We start from the raw sequence: 18,929 nt of genomic DNA on the forward strand, positions 1-18,929 counted from the left end.
TCGACGAGGCGCGAGCCGCCACCGCGGCCCCCCCCCCTTCACCCTTCACTGCCGCTCCACGTCGCGCACACCCGTCAAGGAAGCATTGGCCCCACGGACATGATTGGTAATAAACATAAATAATGCCCCTTGTTATTATAACGTAAATGTACAGCCCCGAAGTCAACCCGCCGCTGCACAAGGGGCCCTCTTCTCCACGCCGCGAGGGTTGTCGGGGGCTCTTTGGCCACGGTCGTCACACTCTCGTCGGTGCGCGAGCACGAGTGGAAAGATGGCAGCGGCCTTCGAGCGGCGCGCTCCGTCAGGCGAGAAGTCACGAGGAATGCCGTCAACGCGGCGCCCGAAAATCGAGCATCGATCTCCTGGTCTAAACAACAAACAACAAAGTTAAAGGTGCGGGAGCAAAGACGTGGGCGCACAAAAGTGTCGTGTACAACGGTGCGCTGCATTGCCCTCCGATGAGCTCCACACGGCACAGCCCAGCAAGCTACCTGGCACCTACCTGGCATGCCCAGTGATCACCCAATCAACCACTGTGTGGGGGCGAACCCTGCCTGGCTTCCGAGATTTAACACTAGTGGGCATATTCTATGTGATTTATAGCCATGTGCTTATAATAATTATTAAGCTCAAGAAAGCCTCAGTGAGACTTGCAATATTATTAAGGAGCATCCTGCATTGGGATGATTGGCCCATTCCGTTAATCAGCGGTTGACTTTGTGCTCACAGGGAATCTTGAGTACCCGGAGAAAATCCACGATTGAATCCTCAGGGTATGGCACCTTGATGCCCACGGAAAGGGAGGTTCACAACATTCGCACGATCCACCAGCCCTCGGCCACGCAGCGCTGCATCACAGGCGTGCACCACCAGCACACCTGGCTCAGATGGCAGGAGGGGACTACGTCGTCCTCTCGATCACCATAAACACAACATCGGGAAGCAAACGAATGTTACGTTCGGTGTTTTATTACAATAATTAGTATTTTGTGCTGCATTATCGTGAAAGCAGAATTTTAAAAAAAAATCATTGTAGTGCAATAGGTTTTCCCACCATGCATCAGACCGACCATCCTCCGATTGGAATTAAGTCCTCCAGTGAGCAAAAAAAACTATACAATGCTGAGATGGGCTTTTGATATTTATTCGGAGTTGAACTGCTGCAGTCAGCCTCCTTCCTGTTACTATATCTATTGATTACATTATCAGTTTCTGTAATGTCTGCCATGATATGTGAAGGCGACTTTGTTCCACACAAAGGGTGAACCGGTTTGTGCAAATTCTGGCAGGGTGCCTGCATTTTGGGCAACAACAGCCAGCCATGGGGCATCTCAGTCACAAGCCTGGCGACCTTGAGACGGAGTTAAACTGCCAAATGTTTTGCGTTGAAAAAAAATCTGTTATTTTTTTGGTAAAAATACATTGGCATACAGCGCAGGTCTGAGCACATTGCATCGTATTATGAGCGACAGCGAATATGCAGGAACACAGTTCCCTGAAGAAAATGTAAAATAAAAAGTAAACAAATAAGAAAAACGCATCGAAGAGACAAAAATCTACGTAATATTAAATCATGGACTTGCCAGCCCTTTTTGGCTGATATCTTTACGAGTGACATTTGGCACTCTTTGTATTTAAAATTCTGTCTTCAAACGCGACAGACCCCCTCCCCTTGCCTTCACAGGATTCTCCTACTAGGGCAGGCTGCCAGCTATGAAAGTGGTTAGAAAGATGCGGTCACTGAGAAGTGAAAAGTCTGCAAAGACTACGAACCATGCACAGGAGAAAATAAAAATTCACACTTTGGAGCTGGAGATTTTTGCAGGGGACACTATTTGCAGGGGAGGCAACTGATGGACTGTACGAGTAATGGCAGCAGCAGCACACAGGGAAGAGCACACGCACAAAGGGGCAGCTGTAGTGGAGATGAGTCAAAAGGTCAAAGTCTCTCCTTGCATAAATGAGCATTGGCAGCCCTGAGCTAGCGGTGACAATTCAACATTCCCATGGCGAAGAGCCAGTCTCTACAAAAACACATCTTGTTGACTTCCCACAAAATGGTGTTGATTTCATTGGCCCTGGTGGGATGATGAGCTGTAAATGACCCCAAAAAGGATTTGAAAACACATTATTGTGGCTGTGAGTGTCGGCCTCTGCGAACAGCGCCGCGTGGCCAGGTTAAGCAGCGAAGATATCGGGGCAAATCGAAGAAGCATCACGTTAGGCCAGGGGTCGGCAACCAAAATAATTTGGTAAAAACAACCTCAATATTTCTAGAGCCGCAACGCAATGCGATTAACGTCACAAAGCAGCCCTTAAAGAGCCGCAGGTAGCCGACCCCTGCGTTAGGCGGACGCGCAGGGTGAGAGAGGTAGCGGCCTCGCTGCTGGGGAGAGGCCTCCCCCAGGGAAGCGACAAGTCAAGGGGGTCGCAGCGTTGGGCGAGGTCCCCAGCTCATGGCAGCCCCGCTGTGGCAGCGAAGGTGGCGGGCCACACGGTGACGAAGGGGAAGTCGTACATCGGCGGCAGCCCCACGTGGGACGTGCCGTTAAACTTGCTCCAGCTGAAGGGCGGTGTGTCGGGCTGCACCGTGGGGCCGTTCACCACGAACGACGTGAAGTTCCGCGCGTTGAAGTAATCCGTGACCTGGGGCACCCCGCGCGCACACACACGGACGCGGTGTCACCAGGGTAAATCTGCGTGCTGCCCTCGGTTACCGATATGGTTCACCGTCCCGGGATCAAGCGCAAGCTCTCAAAGTGCCCTCATTAAATCCTGAGGCTCGGTGGAGAGCAACATACAACTTTGCCACTCACAACTGTTCCATAATTAACCGAGATACACCGACGCATTTAGGTATGGAACCAAAAACGTAAAACAGTTTCCAGATGCCTGCGACCGAAACGGATTTTCCAAGTCTCTTGTTGTGTGACGTTTTCCCCGTGTGGCGCCTTTCACCAGCACGGTCTGTCACAACGACTCCGCTAAACAACTCCTCCTCTACACGAACCCCCAGCGTACACGGACTGTGCTGTGTCGCAACCACCATCCTGCGCACCGCAGCCCTTGGCCAGGCATGGTCCGTCAAGCTCCGTCTCTTTCTCTCCGATGCGTTAGCCCTCTGGCATGCAGAATGTCGTGGGTCCGATCCGGACCCCGACGCCTGCTGTATATTTGGAGTGTGAAAAGCCACTTCGTTGAGCAATCATTTGTGGCCAGGTCGCTTCTGAAAAAGCGCTATGGAGTGGGCCTTACCTGGTAAAATAAAAATTGTTCATAGTTAATAGAGTGCAGCTCCCAACAAGCCACACGTGACAGTGACACGAGAGGGCTTTTAATGCACGGCCGCATGTGGTGAGGGACGTGGGCCATTCTGCTCCGTACCTTGGTATCGTAGCAGCCATCGGGAGCCGGCTTTGTTGGGTTGAGGTCACCACGACAGCAGATGCAATCGCAAGGGTCGCCTTCAGAATAAGGGTCGTACTTGTAATCTGCACGCGGAGACAAGGGAGTGAGTGACCATGGGAGGTAGCAGCACTGTTGTTGGTACATCGCTGTGTTTTTATATCACATTGACAGCTGCTCCGAGACAATTGCATTCGAGCACCAGAAATTCTCGAATATTCAAAGTATTTCAAGCCACGTAGCAGTGGTCATAGAGTGTGGCGCGTAATTATAAGGTTCCAAATGCCAGGATTTTTTTTATTCGTTTTTGTTCATGAGTAACTAGTGCTTATCTACGAATAAATATGTCCCTGCCAGAGGAGTATGGCGTTTCTGCCAATGGCTCAGAGCTGCAAGCGAGAAATGAGTGCCACACCATGCTCGAGTGGGCACTTAACCACCTACTTATTTCCATTCGGCCAATAGTGTTTATTCAGTAAGACGCGGCTAATTATTTATAGTTCAAAGGCATTCAAGTAAACAACTTGGCATGTTCTGTTCAAACCTCTTCATTAACAATTAATACCAATGAGTGCCTCATTAACCCCGCAGAAGTGTCACATTTTGATGCGTCAAAAGGCGTTCATGTAAATGTTATTGTTTGAGGTTTACGCTTCTATGTTTTATTCATACGTACTTCCATAAAGTGTCTCCGATGACGGGAAACGTATTCTCCTTAGGACGGCATGTACCCAGACTGATAATCCTAGGTCCATTCCAAGCAAACTGCTCTAAGCACGGCTCAATATCTCAAGGATATATTCTCAAATTCTGAATTCCAAATTTTATAAATGTTGGGCACACCACCAGAGCAAAAGAACACAGGCTTATAAATATCATCACAGGATCTATAACATCGACTTGAAGAAAAAAAACGATCTTTCATTTGAATGATCTTTTATATGTTCCAGTTGGAATGCATTCAAACTACATCTACACGATCGCACCACAACTTTTATGAACAATGCCTTTGACAGGAAATGATAGAGGAGGCTTGTGTTTTCGGCAATGATGCATCTTAAGGAGAGAAACTGCAAACAGAACACTGTGACTTATACAACAGTTGTAGAACACATTGTACAATGTGGCACTTTGCAAATGCTGCCAGCGTATCGTGCAACCCGCTGTTACAATACGGCGGTGTGAGTGAAGGGGGCAATCTGAAATCAATCTTTTCTTTCAATCACAGCGCCACCGGTCCCCAAAGTCTTCTCAGTTGCGAGCGCCGCGTCGGGTTCCACAGGCGGCACCAACGACCGCCGGGTATCGTCGAGGGCTCCGTCGCCGGGGGGGGGAGGAGGTCGCTGGGGGCACTCACTGTTGGACCTCATGATGCCCTTCATGGAGGCCAAGTCCACCACCGAGCCGTGGTCGCGGCGGAAGATCTTGGCCCGAGGGGCGAGCTCGTAGGAGAAGTCGCTTCCGTGCGTGGCCACGAACTCGGGGTAGCCGCTCAGGTTGTACACGGACTCATAGAACGGCACGTTGTAGGACGGCCAGTATCCTGGCGGGCAGAGGCGCGGGTTAGGTGCAGCGCACTTTGCAGTGATCCTGCGAGCGAGTCACTGCGGACATGGCTACGACTCCACTGTCCCATGGACAAAGGGGCAGCCGTGCATGACGCTCGCCACCCAAATCCTCGCTGTGCGTCAAGCGGAAGAGGTGACAGCGATGGCTCTGCTGACTGCACGCATACACGTGTGTGTGTGTATTTGTGTATGTACGTGTGTGTATGTGCACGTGTGGGGAGCGGTAGTGTAGTGGTTGGCGCACTGCGCTATGAGTACAGCAACCCAAATTCGATTTCTGCTCACAGCTAACACCACTGACAAATATGTAAACTTGTCGTGGGCCTCCCCTAGGTCGACTCAGCCTCAAATCAGTACCTGGTGTGGTGTGTGAACATTGCCACGAGGGAGACAAAGGCGATCAGGCGTGGTGCTAGCCACCCACCACCTATGAAGACCGTGCCGGCCTTCATCGGCGCTCGCCAACAGCATCTGCCCCACCGTATGTTAAAGCTATACGGGGGATCTTTGTATTTTGTGTTTCCAGGTACGAGCGTGCATGTGTGCGTATACGTGCTTGTGTGTGCGCGTTACAGTGAGCGTCTCTTTATGGTTGGGAAAGCTGCAGGAAGGAGGGTGGTGGTGCTGGCACCACATCCGGTGCCACAGCAGGTCATCATTCTAGGCTAAGTCAACCTAAGGGGGGGTTGGTGGAGCGCACATCTCAGGTTCCAGCAAATCGCCATGCACATCGACAGCCACGAGGTGAGCCTCTATGGCCTGCAATGTTCACATCTGATCCGCCGTACTCCCAGCCACGAGTTATAGTCACCAGTGGAACAAGCGTGACACTTCGCTGACACAACGAGGCCTTGTTCGCCTCCAGAGTGCCTCTAGAATCCTTCACCCTCATTGCACTTCAGCGAGAATTACATAAACTTTCTCCGGTTTCAAACTTTCTCGGTGTCATCAGCAGGGTGTCGCGCAAACAGATGCTGCCCGCGGGCGACTGATGTCATAGGCAAGAGCACTCGTGCCCCTCCGCCCCCCGCCCCCCGAACCCTCGTCACACGTGGGGGCCCGTCCACTGCGGAGCAGCCAAAACGTCGCACGGATTCGGCGGCTCACCTTTGCGCAGGATGTCCGTCTGGTCCTCCGACACCACGAGTGTGGGAATCTGCTCCACCACGAAGAGGGCTTCGTCCGCAATGTTCTTCTTCAGCTCAATCTTCTTCAAGTCCAGCACCATGTACTGGTTGTTGTAGGTTCCTGTGAGACATCAAGAAGGCTCTCAATTTCATTATTTTTCCCAACTATTATTTTTATATTCTCAGTTAACTAAACAACCTAAACAATTCATCATCATCATCACATGACCAAAAATCCCCAAAAATAAATTTGCAAATCGTAATATCTGCCTCGAAAAACCCTAACACCGTGTTAAGTTCACCCAATCCACCGAGCATCTTTCCCACAAGCCGATTTCACCACTCCGCCTCCTTCGCCCCGTGGTGCGACGTCCCCTCCGACGCGCCCCATTCACCCGAGTTGTGTCTTGAGAAGACCTGGCCCCACTGCCGGCCACCACGAGCCATCATGTTGGCGACGCGCACACGCTGCCACGCCAGCAGCGACAGAGGAGTGATGGCCGCATACAGGGACGCGTTGAACACGTTGTTTGTGGTCTGCAGCAGCACGAGCCCGCTGCTCAGCAGGTAGTAGTCGTCCAGAGACTCCAGGAAGCCTGCGGTCAAACAAGACAAGTGGGGGGGGGGGGGGGGGTTTACGAAAACAAGAGATTATGCTCAACGTGATGTGGCAGCCGGATGTTCCCAGCAAGCCCAACATTTATTTCTTGCTCTCGGACACGTTTTTGGTCCGTACCGCGCACGATGATGTGCGACGTTTTGGCACAATGTCAGACGTTTCGCTCCACATACTGTGAGCCTAAAGAAGCTCCCCTAACACGTGGAGCGAAACGGCGGACATCGCCGTCCCGAAGAACGCGACCCGACAACACGTCGGCGAGAGCCACGCGGCAACACCACGAGAAGCCAAGCGCCTTCCTACTCATGCAACCGAAACGCGGGCTCAGACTGCCTGCCAGGGAGAGACGGGATCGTCGTCGGCGTCGTTTACGCTCCCCGCTGACGCACGGAGCGACGACCAAACCGGGCTGGCGAGCCGAACCGACGCAGCCAAACGCTCCTCCATTCCGCACCGTCGATCGTCCGAGTGGGGCCGTGCATAAGGGATGGCGAATGGCTGCGGCGTGCGACACCAACCTGGGTAGCTGCTGAAGGACATCTGCCGGCTCGCCGTGGAGGCGTCCAGAATGTTGAAGTCCCAGTGCTTGAAGATCCTCATGGTGGCTGCGTAGGTGAACCAGCTCGAGTGGGACATGAATATGTTCTCATATCCAGGCAGAATCTAAAGATAAAAGATATATTTGAAAATACAAATTTGACGATCAATTTTCTTTACGACAGATCAATCATTGGATCTTCATTCATAAAAAGTGCACTTCACATCAGATAAAGGCAAATCAGCAAACTTTACATGGAATAAAATGTATATGAATGCACAATACTTATAAAATATCGAGTACAATAGGGCATAGATACAATACATATTGCCAGCAATGACGTATTCCAAAGGCCTGCTACAACGACATTACGGGACCAGGGACCAGAAACATGAACGCTGACAAAATGGGATTTTTTTTTTAAAAGTGCAAAGAAGCGTGACGATATGGACACTCAGAATGATGCTGGAATGTAAAGAGGAGCGCCTGGGCCACGATGAAACGAAGCCAATCAGAGACTTCATGTTCACTCAGGACAGTAAGCAGGCTTCGGTAGGGCACAGCGAGAAGAGATGGTGGCTGATGGATCAGTTGATAACGCATTGGGCAGCTTCTGTTTCACCTCGCTCATCCCATGACCCCTCAATCTCTCCCTTCTAGCCACTACCATCCCCGCTTCCTCTTCATAATCTCAATTCCATGGATACCCCTCATTCCCTATCCATCTAAGACATTAATCATCACTTGCTCTCGTCAATTTTACAGCAGTGGATGGAGCACGTTTCATGACCAAGATCATGATGACGATTAAACATAATTAAAATATAAAACAGAAAATGTAGTTTGTAAATCAAGGGCTGAACGATCAGTTTCCGAGCAGTATTCTGCTGTGTTCTACTCTTTCTTTTAGCATGGCGATGAGCTAATTGGCGCATCATCTTGTTGCCAAAACCTGTCATGAATTTGTGTGGAGCACTCCTGTTTATTGATGGCACGTTGGGCAAGTCAAAATCAACATCGGCAGACGATTACGCAGGTTTTTGTGATCGTATGAGCAAGCGTAATGAAGATTACATTCAATATTTATCTGCCAATATTTGGCACGCACACATCTCAGGAGGTAACATCTATGGAGGAAGCAAGATTAGCTCAACTTTCAAAATGTTTACTAAATTGTGCGTGTTTGGTAATGAGCGCATTTTAACAGTGTCTATTATTATCCGACGTAGAAGAATCGATGTTACAGTACAACTTTACAACAGCCAGTAAATATTCATTTAAATTAGGAATCTATAATAGCAACTCAATTATTGATTATTGGGACTGCAATTAACGGTGAGAGTTAATATTTCAATATCAGGAATTGAATTGTAGATGTAAAAATAAAACGTAAATCGAAATATATTGCCAGTAAGCATCATGAGAGGATATTTATAAGCACACAAGTCTCCTAAACTCCCAATGATTTAGTATTGGCATCAACAATTGCCACTGGACTCAGGTGAGGCGGTGGCCCAGTGGTTATTGCATCGCACTGTGATCACTGTGACTCGAGGCGTCACGGTGACTAGGAGATGTTAACTACCTCGCCCAATATGCAGGAGGTCGTGGGTTCGATCCCGACCCTGACGCCTGTTGTATATTTGGAGTTTGCACATTCTCCCTGGGGTCGTGTAGATTATTCTCCAGGTCCTCCAGTTTTTCCCTCCACATTTAGAATCAACATCACGCATTTAGAGCATTTGGCTGCTAGAAATGTCCACGTGATGATAAGCCACTTCGATTAGCCATCATTTGTGGCCAGGTCGCTTCTGAAAAATACCTATATAGCTCAGTGGGTCTTACCCAGTAAATTAAGTAAACAATAGTTTAAATAGTTTACGCGTAGCTGGATCTTGCGTCGCTCACGACCGTGACCTATTCGCCGGCGCGGAAGCATTTTGTTTTGTTCGTGTAACACCTTGATGAGAGCGGAGCAGTGGCCGCTCTTCTGCACCAGCCTCTTGGCCTCGGCTTTGCTCAGGGACAGCCACGGGGGCCGCCGCGACGGCACCAGCGCGTTGACGAGGTCGATGACGTCGCCGACGGCGTTGAGATACAGCGCGGGGAAGGAGAGGTCCGTCTGCGTGGGGAGGGCGAGGACAAACATAATCACTCAATACGACTAGAATGAGCCAAGAACGTCTGTGTGTGTGTAACGCACGTGACGTCACTCCACATGCCGCACCCCCTCCCCTCCCCCCCGTTATTAATGTTCATGAGCGGCTGGATTTTTTTACACTCGGACAGGTCGAGCGGAAAGACATTTTTTCTTCGCAAATTCGCTTTAAGTTTGACGCGTCTTTATTGAAAGCGAATCTAATAAATAATTCTACGCAGCAACAAAGTGGATTTGGCGTCTTCATTTATTTCTTCAGCACTTGACACAAAAGGTAAGTCTAATTTATGCTTTTCCAGATATTGTATCGAATTCCTATTTATTTCAACCCCAGCGACCGAAAGCAGAAGAGAATAAAGTATCAGAGCAGTGAATTTGAACAAATGGAAGGTCAGTTATACACAGTGCTACAGTGAAATGAAGCTTCCGTCCTAGGACGGGCAAACAAGCTAATCATTCAATACTCGTATAACGTCCGGGACTATGACAGGTTGATAAGTTCACCAACACGCTTCGTCCAAGTTATTCTTTCGTAAGTGCTCCTCCCTTTAATTTTACCATTCTCCCCCCTCACCCCCCCGCCATAAAAGTACAGAAGCGACCTGGTCACAATTGAGAGCTCGACAAAGTGGCTTATCGTGTGGACATTTATCGCGGCCAAATACTCTAAATGAATGTTTCTAAATGTGGAGAGAAAAACCGGAGGACCCGGAGAAAAATCTACGCGACCACGGGGAAAGAGAGAACATGCAAACTCCATATATACAGCAAGTGTCAGGGTCGGGATCAAAGCCACGACCTCCTGAATACCAGGCGAGGTAGTTAACATCTCCTAGCCACCGTGAGCCAAGCGGCGCAGCTTGTGGCTCGCATCTTTCTCTGGCCCCACGGCCACAGCACCGGATGGGCCCTGCTCTTGAACGAGAACGGCAGCTTCTCGGGTCGAGGTTTCGTCGCTGCCGCCACCGGCCTTCGACTTCGCTCTGCGGGGCCACACCTTAATGCCGTGCTCGGCGTTCCTGCGCGTGGCTCCCGCGATCATCCCGTCGAGCTGCGACAGCACGTAGTCCACATTCCTCCAGAAAGGGTCATCGTGGTTCTCCCGCGACTGAACACGCGCCCACGAGTCCTGCTTCCTGGCAGAGCGGAGCGCAAACCGAAACCCGCAGGTACATTTACTTTAGTAAATTTTCTTTTCATTTTTAAGCGTCATCTGAAAAGGAGGGAAAAATTGATATTAACGATAATCATAGATAAAATATTAACGAAACAAATAAACATTGAAATAAATTGTAATGCCAGCATTAAAATAAATGGCGTAACCTGATGCGTCCTGACTTTTGGGCCTCCCTGTACGTGCGCAAATCAGAAATATTTATTTGTGTGGTGAATGATCGTGAGCCTTTCCTTCCATCTAACCCACTAGAGACAAACAGGGGATCACCCGTGTAACAAACAAGATAAACTTAAACACATCCTTGAAAAATACTCAACTACGGAGCGAGCAACGTTCCTCCCGTTCGCACATTCACGCGTGTAACTGCAATTCCCCCTAACGTCGAAGTCGATGATCATGGAGACAAATGGGTCAAGGCCGACCAATCACAGTGGACATTCTTCAGAGTTATAGAGTTGTAGTCAACAGCTGGCAGTGGGTAACCAAGGCCACCAGCTGAAATGTTCGCTCGTTTACAAATGGCAGCACACAAACGTTGCTCCGGACCAAGAAACCTGCGTTCATTTTTTGCTCGCGTGCCCCAGGCGTTTGAGCCCAGGAACAAAGTGGCGCCAAATCAGCTCTGCGACATAAACATTGGATTCGAGCCACACAGCCTCTGGACCTGTACTTAATTTAATCCATCATGTGTGTGCCTCATTTAGCTATTGATTAAATACCTCGTGTGTTGGGAGGCTCAATTAAGCTGTGCACTGCTCGCTTAAGAGCGAGATGCTCCTCCAACCCACGACGCGTCAATACGAGGCTCTGGAACAGTGTTTAAAGAGAACGTTTCGTGATAGCTTTGTGCAATAAGAATGGCGCAAATACCAACAAATGTATTAAATTAGCATTTTTATTATCGTTATCATGACATGTTTCCATTTAACGAGGAAGCAGAAGAGATGGAGGCCTGGGTAAGAAATTGTAACGCGATGGTGTTATCCTTATATCACGATGATGTGTTATGATTGTTAGGTCATGAGGTTCAGAAACATTCTGATGGAAATTCATAGCCTGGAAGAGCATCAGATTATACCAGGGAATGAATGGCTGAAATGAGCCCAATTTGAAGTCACTTTAAAACAAGATATACATCAATAGGCCTCTCTTATCCAACACTCACATCGGATGCCTCAAACACCTGCATATCAATCATTCAATGTCCACCACACTTTCCTGTGGCAAGGGTTGGTATATCTGTAAGACCATAACCATCGCTGTTTACTTCCCACGATGCAGTTATCAACTTTAGTAACCCTGGATAGTTGATGGACCGAGTGAAACCCTGACTGGGATTTTAACTCGTGGGACGTGAACTCGTGGCATGTAAACACGTTTTTACGTCTTGATGTTCATTCTTTCATGTGGCATAATCGGCGACACGTACCGGAGGAAATCTTCCAGGATGGCATGGGTCTTATTGTCCTTAATGAATGTGGGGTACAGGTTTTTGAAGTGGTTGTTGATGTATCTGTTTGGAGAAAAACAACAACAAAAAGCACGCATCACATTTATAATTTACTGCAGAAGACTCCTCGTTCATGGCAAGCAGTGGGGTTATTTAATTCAAGCAAACGTGACCATGTTCAGTCTTGGTGCGCGTGATGACGCATCGTGCTCAATACCCCATCCCATGGGCACCAACCACCAATTGCGATTGATTGTAGATGTGCCAACTTCATTCGCATCTTCCAATAACAATATCGGGATCTTTACCACCACTGCGAATGTTTTTGCAGTTGTGCTGCATGGCTCTCCGACGTGTTTTTGGGTTGTTACGCACGATGTCCTACTTCACATGCTGGGAGTTTATTCAGGAACCTAGTTCTGAAAATTCCAGAATTTTGAAGTTGTAAAGCAGCTCCCGGTGCACGCAAACGAAATGTTGGATATCGTGCCGAACAAAGCATGCGGTACAACTGGAAAATAAATCACAGAACCAAGTTTCACCTTCACTTGGAGCGTTGTATTTTCGGATTGCATTTCACTCTTTCCTTCACTTCACAGGCGTGCAGGTTGTGGCTTGGCTCTCTAACACACCGGTGTGCTGTACTAGTGACGAATTGGCACGTTCTGTTTACATGACAACCCTTTCTAGTCGGCTGTGTCGGGTGGTGGCGGGTTTAACGACACATTATTATATTTACGCAATCTAACCCAAAAAACCTATATTATGTGGGTGTGTAAACATCGTCACTGGGGAGACAAAGGCGGCCGGGCGTGGTGCTGGCCACCCACCCCCTTCGTGTGCTGTGCCGGCCTTCACAGGCGCTACTCGCTAACAGCACTTGCCCCAACAATCTGCCAAGGCTACACGGGGGCTCTTTGTCTATGTGCGTGCGCGCACCGTGCCGTCAGGTATCCTTCCACGTATCCGGCCAGGAAGGCAACGTCAGAGTCCCCGATGGCGCCGCGGCCGCCACCGTAGCCCGAGCGCACCTCGAGCGCGGCCCAGCCCGTGGAGAGGAGCGAGTCGTTGAGCGTCCCGTACGCCGCTCCTCCCACCGGGTCCAGTTTGCCCAGCGCCACGTCCGGATGGCGCGGGTTGCCGCTCACGTAGAGCGTGACCGTCGTGTAATCTGAAGTCACGAAGGCAAAGGTCCCCCGTGTATAGCCTTCTACAGACTGTTGGGAGCAAGTGCCGTTGGCGAGTAGCGCCGACGAAGGTCGGCACGGCGCGCGTGGCGGTGGGGTGGCCAACTCCACGACCCGACCGTCTCTGCCCACCGAGTGGCGATGTTTACACATTGCACCGCGAGTACTCACTTGATACCGAGTCAACCCAGGGGAGGCCACGGAACGGTTAAAATATTCATCACTTATAATGGTCACAAGCGGGATTCCAACGTGGGTCGCGGGGTTTGTAGTAGGGTGGTGCGCTGACCGCTACACTACACTTCCACTCCCCATAATCTTAAGTCACATGGACGCACAGAGCGAGTACGCATATGTCCAATTCAACTGAACTGCTAGGGAAGGTGCTACTGACTGTTGTCACGGGTTTGGCACGCGATTGTATGTAAATAGGATGTTGTTCAGTGCATGGCCGCCTTTGCCTCCTTAACACATGGGATGGGAATCCTGTGTTGCCAGAGGACCATTTAAGCCTGGCAAAGTACTCTGTCTGTGCCTGTCACCATCGTTAAATTGGCAGAGTAAACACCCCGATGAGTATAGATGCGATGAGCAGGGCTCGAGGACACAGCCTCCTGGATTACTCAGAAATGTGTGCCAGCTCCATTTTCTGTGAAGTACAGTGGTGCATAAACACATGCACGTGTGTATGTTGAACTTCTATTGCATCGTACGTAGCCAATCGGAGGTGTGGGAAAACAAGCCGTGGGCCGTCTTGTGACCACGAGAATGAGGTCATGAACAGTGCACATTTCGCGAATGAAAAGTGAAAATATCACGCGAGATCACTTCTGCATTTTTGGTACGAAATACAGTTGACGGTAACTTCACAACGCAGGTCTAACTGGGCCAACACCACTGGTAACTTTACAATGCAGGTCTAACTGGGCCAAACACCACCGCTTTATCATGGGACCTTTTTGCCAGTATCAAAGTATTAAAAATAAGAATAGGTTTTACCCTTTCTGCCAATAAAACAGGCGTCTAGATGTTCAAACACCAAATAGATCCCTTTCGCAAGGAATAAAGTCGACATTAACCACACGCACTGTTGGTTGTATTGCCAGAAGGAGTAAACCCTATTCTTATTTTTCACCACAACTTTACCAGGTCAAAATGAGACAATCTGGACCATACTGTATTCCTGGGGGGAGGGCAGCAGTGGCAGAGTGGTCTGCGTGGCACTACGCTATGAATATAACAGTCTGTGTTCTATTCCTGGCCACGGCCAACATCGGTGGCGAGTGATGTCTGAAGTGATTCCAGTCTCTCATCCCCCGTCCGCCGTTTTTCAAGAGCCAAGGAGCGGTCAAACAACCCCCCGTGACGGTCAAGGTGTGAGTAGCCTTCCATCCACGTGTGCATTTACAGATGGCCGTCTAATGTACAATACGAAATGTCATCCTAGATTAAGCTAGATTATGATAACAAGTTGCAAAAATACAGTTCCATGCGTTCGGAGTCGATCGCCTGTATTTTAGCTCGTGTTAAAGAGGCATGAATGGAAAAGTCTAAAAGTTGAAAAACTTTGAAAGTGCCGAATATCTGAAATCCCAACTTGTCTGCGGAGCACGTGACCCGGAGTGGCGTAGGGGCAGCAGCAGCAGCACACGAGTGCATTAGTGGACCACTGCTTTAGCAACACTCATCTCAACCGACTTGGCTGCTTTAGCTTATAACCCCCCTTACTGCCAGTCACGTTGTGCCGCACAGGGGTAGCTGCCAGCAGGGGTGCACTTTCAAATGTATTGATGAGATGTGACGTGCCTTGATACACGCGCGGTGTATAGGAGGGCCATTATATCAAAAACACATCATTGTAATCATTGCACGTGGCTGGCAGTTGGAGGGCAGTGCAAAACACCCCATTCGCGTGTAACCGTAACTCTATGATGCTACGTCTGTGTACCCAGACCTCACCAACCCGCACTGACCAGAGAGATGAAGTATGGTCGAATTACTCCACCACGGATTCTCTCTTAAGTTAGAAATTCCGACCAGTGAGTGGCAACAGAGGCCAACCACAGCTGTCCGTGTTACCGTATTCTCCCCACTCCAGCCCCTGTATTTCAAAGCAAAGTTGTTTGGGGGGTAGGGTGCGTCTTATAATCCGGTAGCTGCGCGCACATGTGCGACTAGGATCAGGTATTTGACCCCAAGGGCTCAAGTTTGGGATCAGTCTTATTTTCCGGAGCGTCTTATAACCCGGAAGAGAAGACGGTGGCACGGAGAGTTGCTGATGTTGCAACACGGCCTTGTTACACAGCCACTTGCTTCACAATCCACGCGGCGTGAGAATTGGCACCAAGACGCGCGCCCTTTATTCAGACCACCACACGGTGCCTCTCACACCACATCACACGCGAGTCATCACATCAACCTCGTCTCGAGCCTCACACCAGAGTGTACCGAGTCGCAAACGTCGTCTGTCTCGCTCGCTCTCGCTCTCACCTGCATCTGTTCCCTGAGCACAGCACATCAGCATCACGAGTGCCACGCAGGAGATGGTTCCCGCCGTCTTCTTCACGTCCTTCATGGCCCTGAGTTGTCAACACACACACAGACACACACGCACAGAGCCCTCTGCTCCTCGCTGGTTCGCTTCCTGTCTCCCCGGCACGCACCGAGCAGCTGTTTGTCCCCCCCCCAGCACGTGACAATCAGCTGATCTGTCCCGACCCCCACACCAAGCACTGGCCAATCAGCTGCTGTGCCACTCCAACTTCAAACGCCGATCAGCTGATGAGTCCCCCCCCCCTACAGCGCGAGCTGATCAGCTGATGAGCCCCGAACTGGATGAGCTGATGAGCCCCCCCCATCCCCCACGACGCGAGCTCAACAGCTGATGAGCCCCCCCCATCCCCCCACGATGCGAGCTCAACAGCTGATGAGCCCCCCCCATCCCCCCACGATGCGAGCTCATCAGCTGATGAGCCCCCCCCATCCCCCCACGACGCGAGCTCATCAGCTGATGAACCCCCCCCCATCCCCCCACGACGCGAGCTCAACAGCTGATGAGCCCCCCCATCCCCCCACGATGCGAGCTCATCAGCTGATACGCCTTCCACTGCACGAGCTTTACACGGGGCGATCAGCTGATGATGCCCCCCTCCCCACCTGCTGTAATTACCCCCCCCCCCCCACGACTAACAGGGACTGGTGACGATGCCTCCTCTCCCCTCGCTCTGCCGACCGCGGCATCAGGAAATTCCGCATGGAACCACGTGGGGCGGCGTCGCGAGCGCGTCACGCGGGATGGCTCACGCCAATCATCGCCAGCATCAGCATGAGCATCAGCACCACGAGCAGCAGCAGCAGCGGTGATAAACAACAGAGCCCACTGCTCTGCGTCTGTCTGCACAGCGGCAAGTCGTGTTCATAAAATCGCCTGCGGTGCGGTACAGCAACTTGAACTCGCAGCTTTGATGCGAATTATACAGCACTGCCAACGTTGACACAACGTCCCGTGTGGACTTGCCATCCATTGGCTGTGTTTGTAGATATCCCGATGTGTGAGACAGGACAAACGATACACACGCCGGTACACAGACACGGCGACGTGGGCCTGCATGCGCCCCCATCACCCAGCAGGCGGCACGTGGCACACAATGGGGGTCTGCGTTCGTGGCTGTGAAGCACGTGGAGGGCAATCGTCACTTTGCACCTCAGATGCTGCTGCTGCTGCTGTGCTTGATGTATGGGTGGTGAGAGTCACAGCCTGGCGTGAGGGTCAGACTCGTGGCAGGGGAGAGGGTCACGTGGCAGGGGAAAGTCACAGCCTGGCGTGAGGGTCAGACTCGTGGCAGGGGAGAGGGTCAGACTCGTGGCAGGAGTGAGACTCAGCCTGGCGTGAGGGTCAGACTCGTGGCAGGGGAGAGGGTCACGTGGCAGGGGAAAGTCACAGCCTGGCGTGAGGGTTAGACTCGTGGCAGGGGAGAGGGTCAGACTCGTGGCAGGGGTGAGAGTCACAGCCTGGCGTGAGGGTCAGACTCGTGGCAGGGGAGAGGGTCACTTGGCAGGGAAGAGTCACGGCCTGACGTGATGGCGATCGTCCTGGTCGCCCTCACGAATGAGGCATCCTGGAATCTGAATTTCTCGCCGGGGTTAAATGAGATCAACTCGAATTGATGCGAAGTGAGAGGCGCGCCATGCTGCGTTGGCTTCTAGTTGCTGTCCTTCCCCGCACCACCGATTAGCACGGTTGGCCTGGTCACAAAAGCAAAGTTTGTGGGGAATAATATCAATTTTCTATACTTTTTAGGCATAAGAAATAAAAAAATAACACTTAATACCCAGGAACAAAAATTGTGTTGCATAATGTAATCAGTGGAGAGCTCATTGAATTAAAAGTATATTGTTGAAAAGAGACCTAGGCCAAAAAAAACAAGTAAACCCGTAAAAACAAAGTTTTTCACTATAAATCCTTTATATGCGTGGCGGCTAGAGTCTTGTCGTCCTCTGGCTTGAGATGGCTGCTACCTATGGGTCAGATGATTGTCTGCCAATATTAAGCAATTGATAATTAAATATTTAATTTGTTTTCCCTAAACAGTGTAAAATTTTGGAAAAAATTTTCACGAAAATTAATTGTCACACACAACGAGTCTGTGTGGAAAATGTCAGCTCGATTGGATCACGGGAAGTGGGTTAAAACACGAGCGAAAGATTTGCACGGTCCTAAGCAAGCAAGCGAACTTAATATAAAGGATTTAAAAATATATTCGCCTGTGGAGGACGCGGGGATCGATCCCGCGACCTTTGGCATGGGAAGCGAGGGCGCTACCAACTGCGCTACTCCGCCACGGCCTGTGGAGGGGTTACGCTCTGGGCTCCTACACTGTGACGTTCAGCCAAAGCCATGAATGAGTTGTATTCGAATAAATGTAAAATAATTTTTTTTGCCTAAAAAGTGTAAAAAAAATTTAAACATTTTTCACGAACATTAATTGTCTCGCACAACGAGTCTGTGTGGAAAATGTCAGCTCGATTGGATGACGGGAAGTGGGTTAAAAAACGAGCGAAAGATTTGCACGGTCCTAAGCAAGCAAGCAAGCACGCAAGCAAGCAAGCACGCAAGCAAGCAAGCAAGCACGCAAGCAAGCAAGCAAGCACGCAAGCAAGCAAGCAAGCGAACTTAATATAAAGGATTTAAAAATGAAAATAATCCAAAATGTGAAATGACAAAAAATAATCGGCCCCATTGTGGAGGATAAAATAACATAAACCAGGTAAGCATGTATCGTGCCACATTTCCATGTATCTGTTCTTCTGCACAAAAAAAACAACTAAAGTATGACACAACCCATCCGATAGATGGCCTTTCTGTGAGTGTACAGTCCCAGCAGCATGTCGAGCAAACTCTGGACCAGTTTCAATCCCCAGTGTCTCACCAGCAGAGCCAGACCTGCTTGAATCGATGCTGGCGGTCTGCCAGATGCCACAGGGAAGAACCGCCAAGTTGGACGCAAGGCCGCATTGCTCGTGACACAGAATAATAAGTGTCGTGAAGAATGCAAATAACATGATACACGTCTCTCCATCTCTTACGCAATTCGCCGTCTGGGAGTCCACAACCCCAGCAATGTTGACAGAGTTGGTACAGTTTGGCCAACGTATAACAATATAGATAAATATTGATCGTACTGTATTTCATCATACAAC

General features: G+C 50.1%; 1 protein-coding gene across 2 annotated transcripts; it reads right to left on the bottom strand.

Annotated features, from left to right (window-relative positions):
- Positions 1 to 949: 949 nt before the first annotated feature.
- On the bottom strand, positions 950 to 18,744 carry LOC144730232 (phospholipase B-like 1). 2 transcript variants are annotated; one of them, XM_078610858.1, is made up of 12 exons: positions 18,659 to 18,744; positions 15,720 to 15,808; positions 12,982 to 13,213; positions 12,022 to 12,105; positions 10,413 to 10,551; positions 9,218 to 9,379; positions 7,238 to 7,382; positions 6,496 to 6,696; positions 6,081 to 6,221; positions 4,763 to 4,948; positions 3,385 to 3,491; positions 950 to 2,646 (listed from the first exon to the last, which is right to left on the bottom strand). In XM_078610858.1, exons 1-12 carry the CDS (start codon positions 18,742 to 18,744, stop codon positions 2,455 to 2,457), a joined length of 1,764 nt encoding a protein of 587 aa, XP_078466984.1. In that variant the 3' UTR covers positions 950 to 2,454. The 2 variants fall into 2 exon arrangements, with proteins under 2 accessions (XP_078466984.1, XP_078466985.1); XM_078610859.1 differs by lacking the exon at positions 18,659 to 18,744 and adding an exon at positions 16,420 to 16,507.
- Between the last annotated feature and the right edge of the window lie 185 nt (positions 18,745 to 18,929).

This window comes from Lampetra planeri, chromosome 35, assembly GCF_965212315.1.
Source record: "Lampetra planeri chromosome 35, kcLamPlan1.2.h2, whole genome shotgun sequence".
NCBI classification, from domain to species: domain Eukaryota; kingdom Metazoa; phylum Chordata; class Hyperoartia; order Petromyzontiformes; family Petromyzontidae; genus Lampetra; species Lampetra planeri.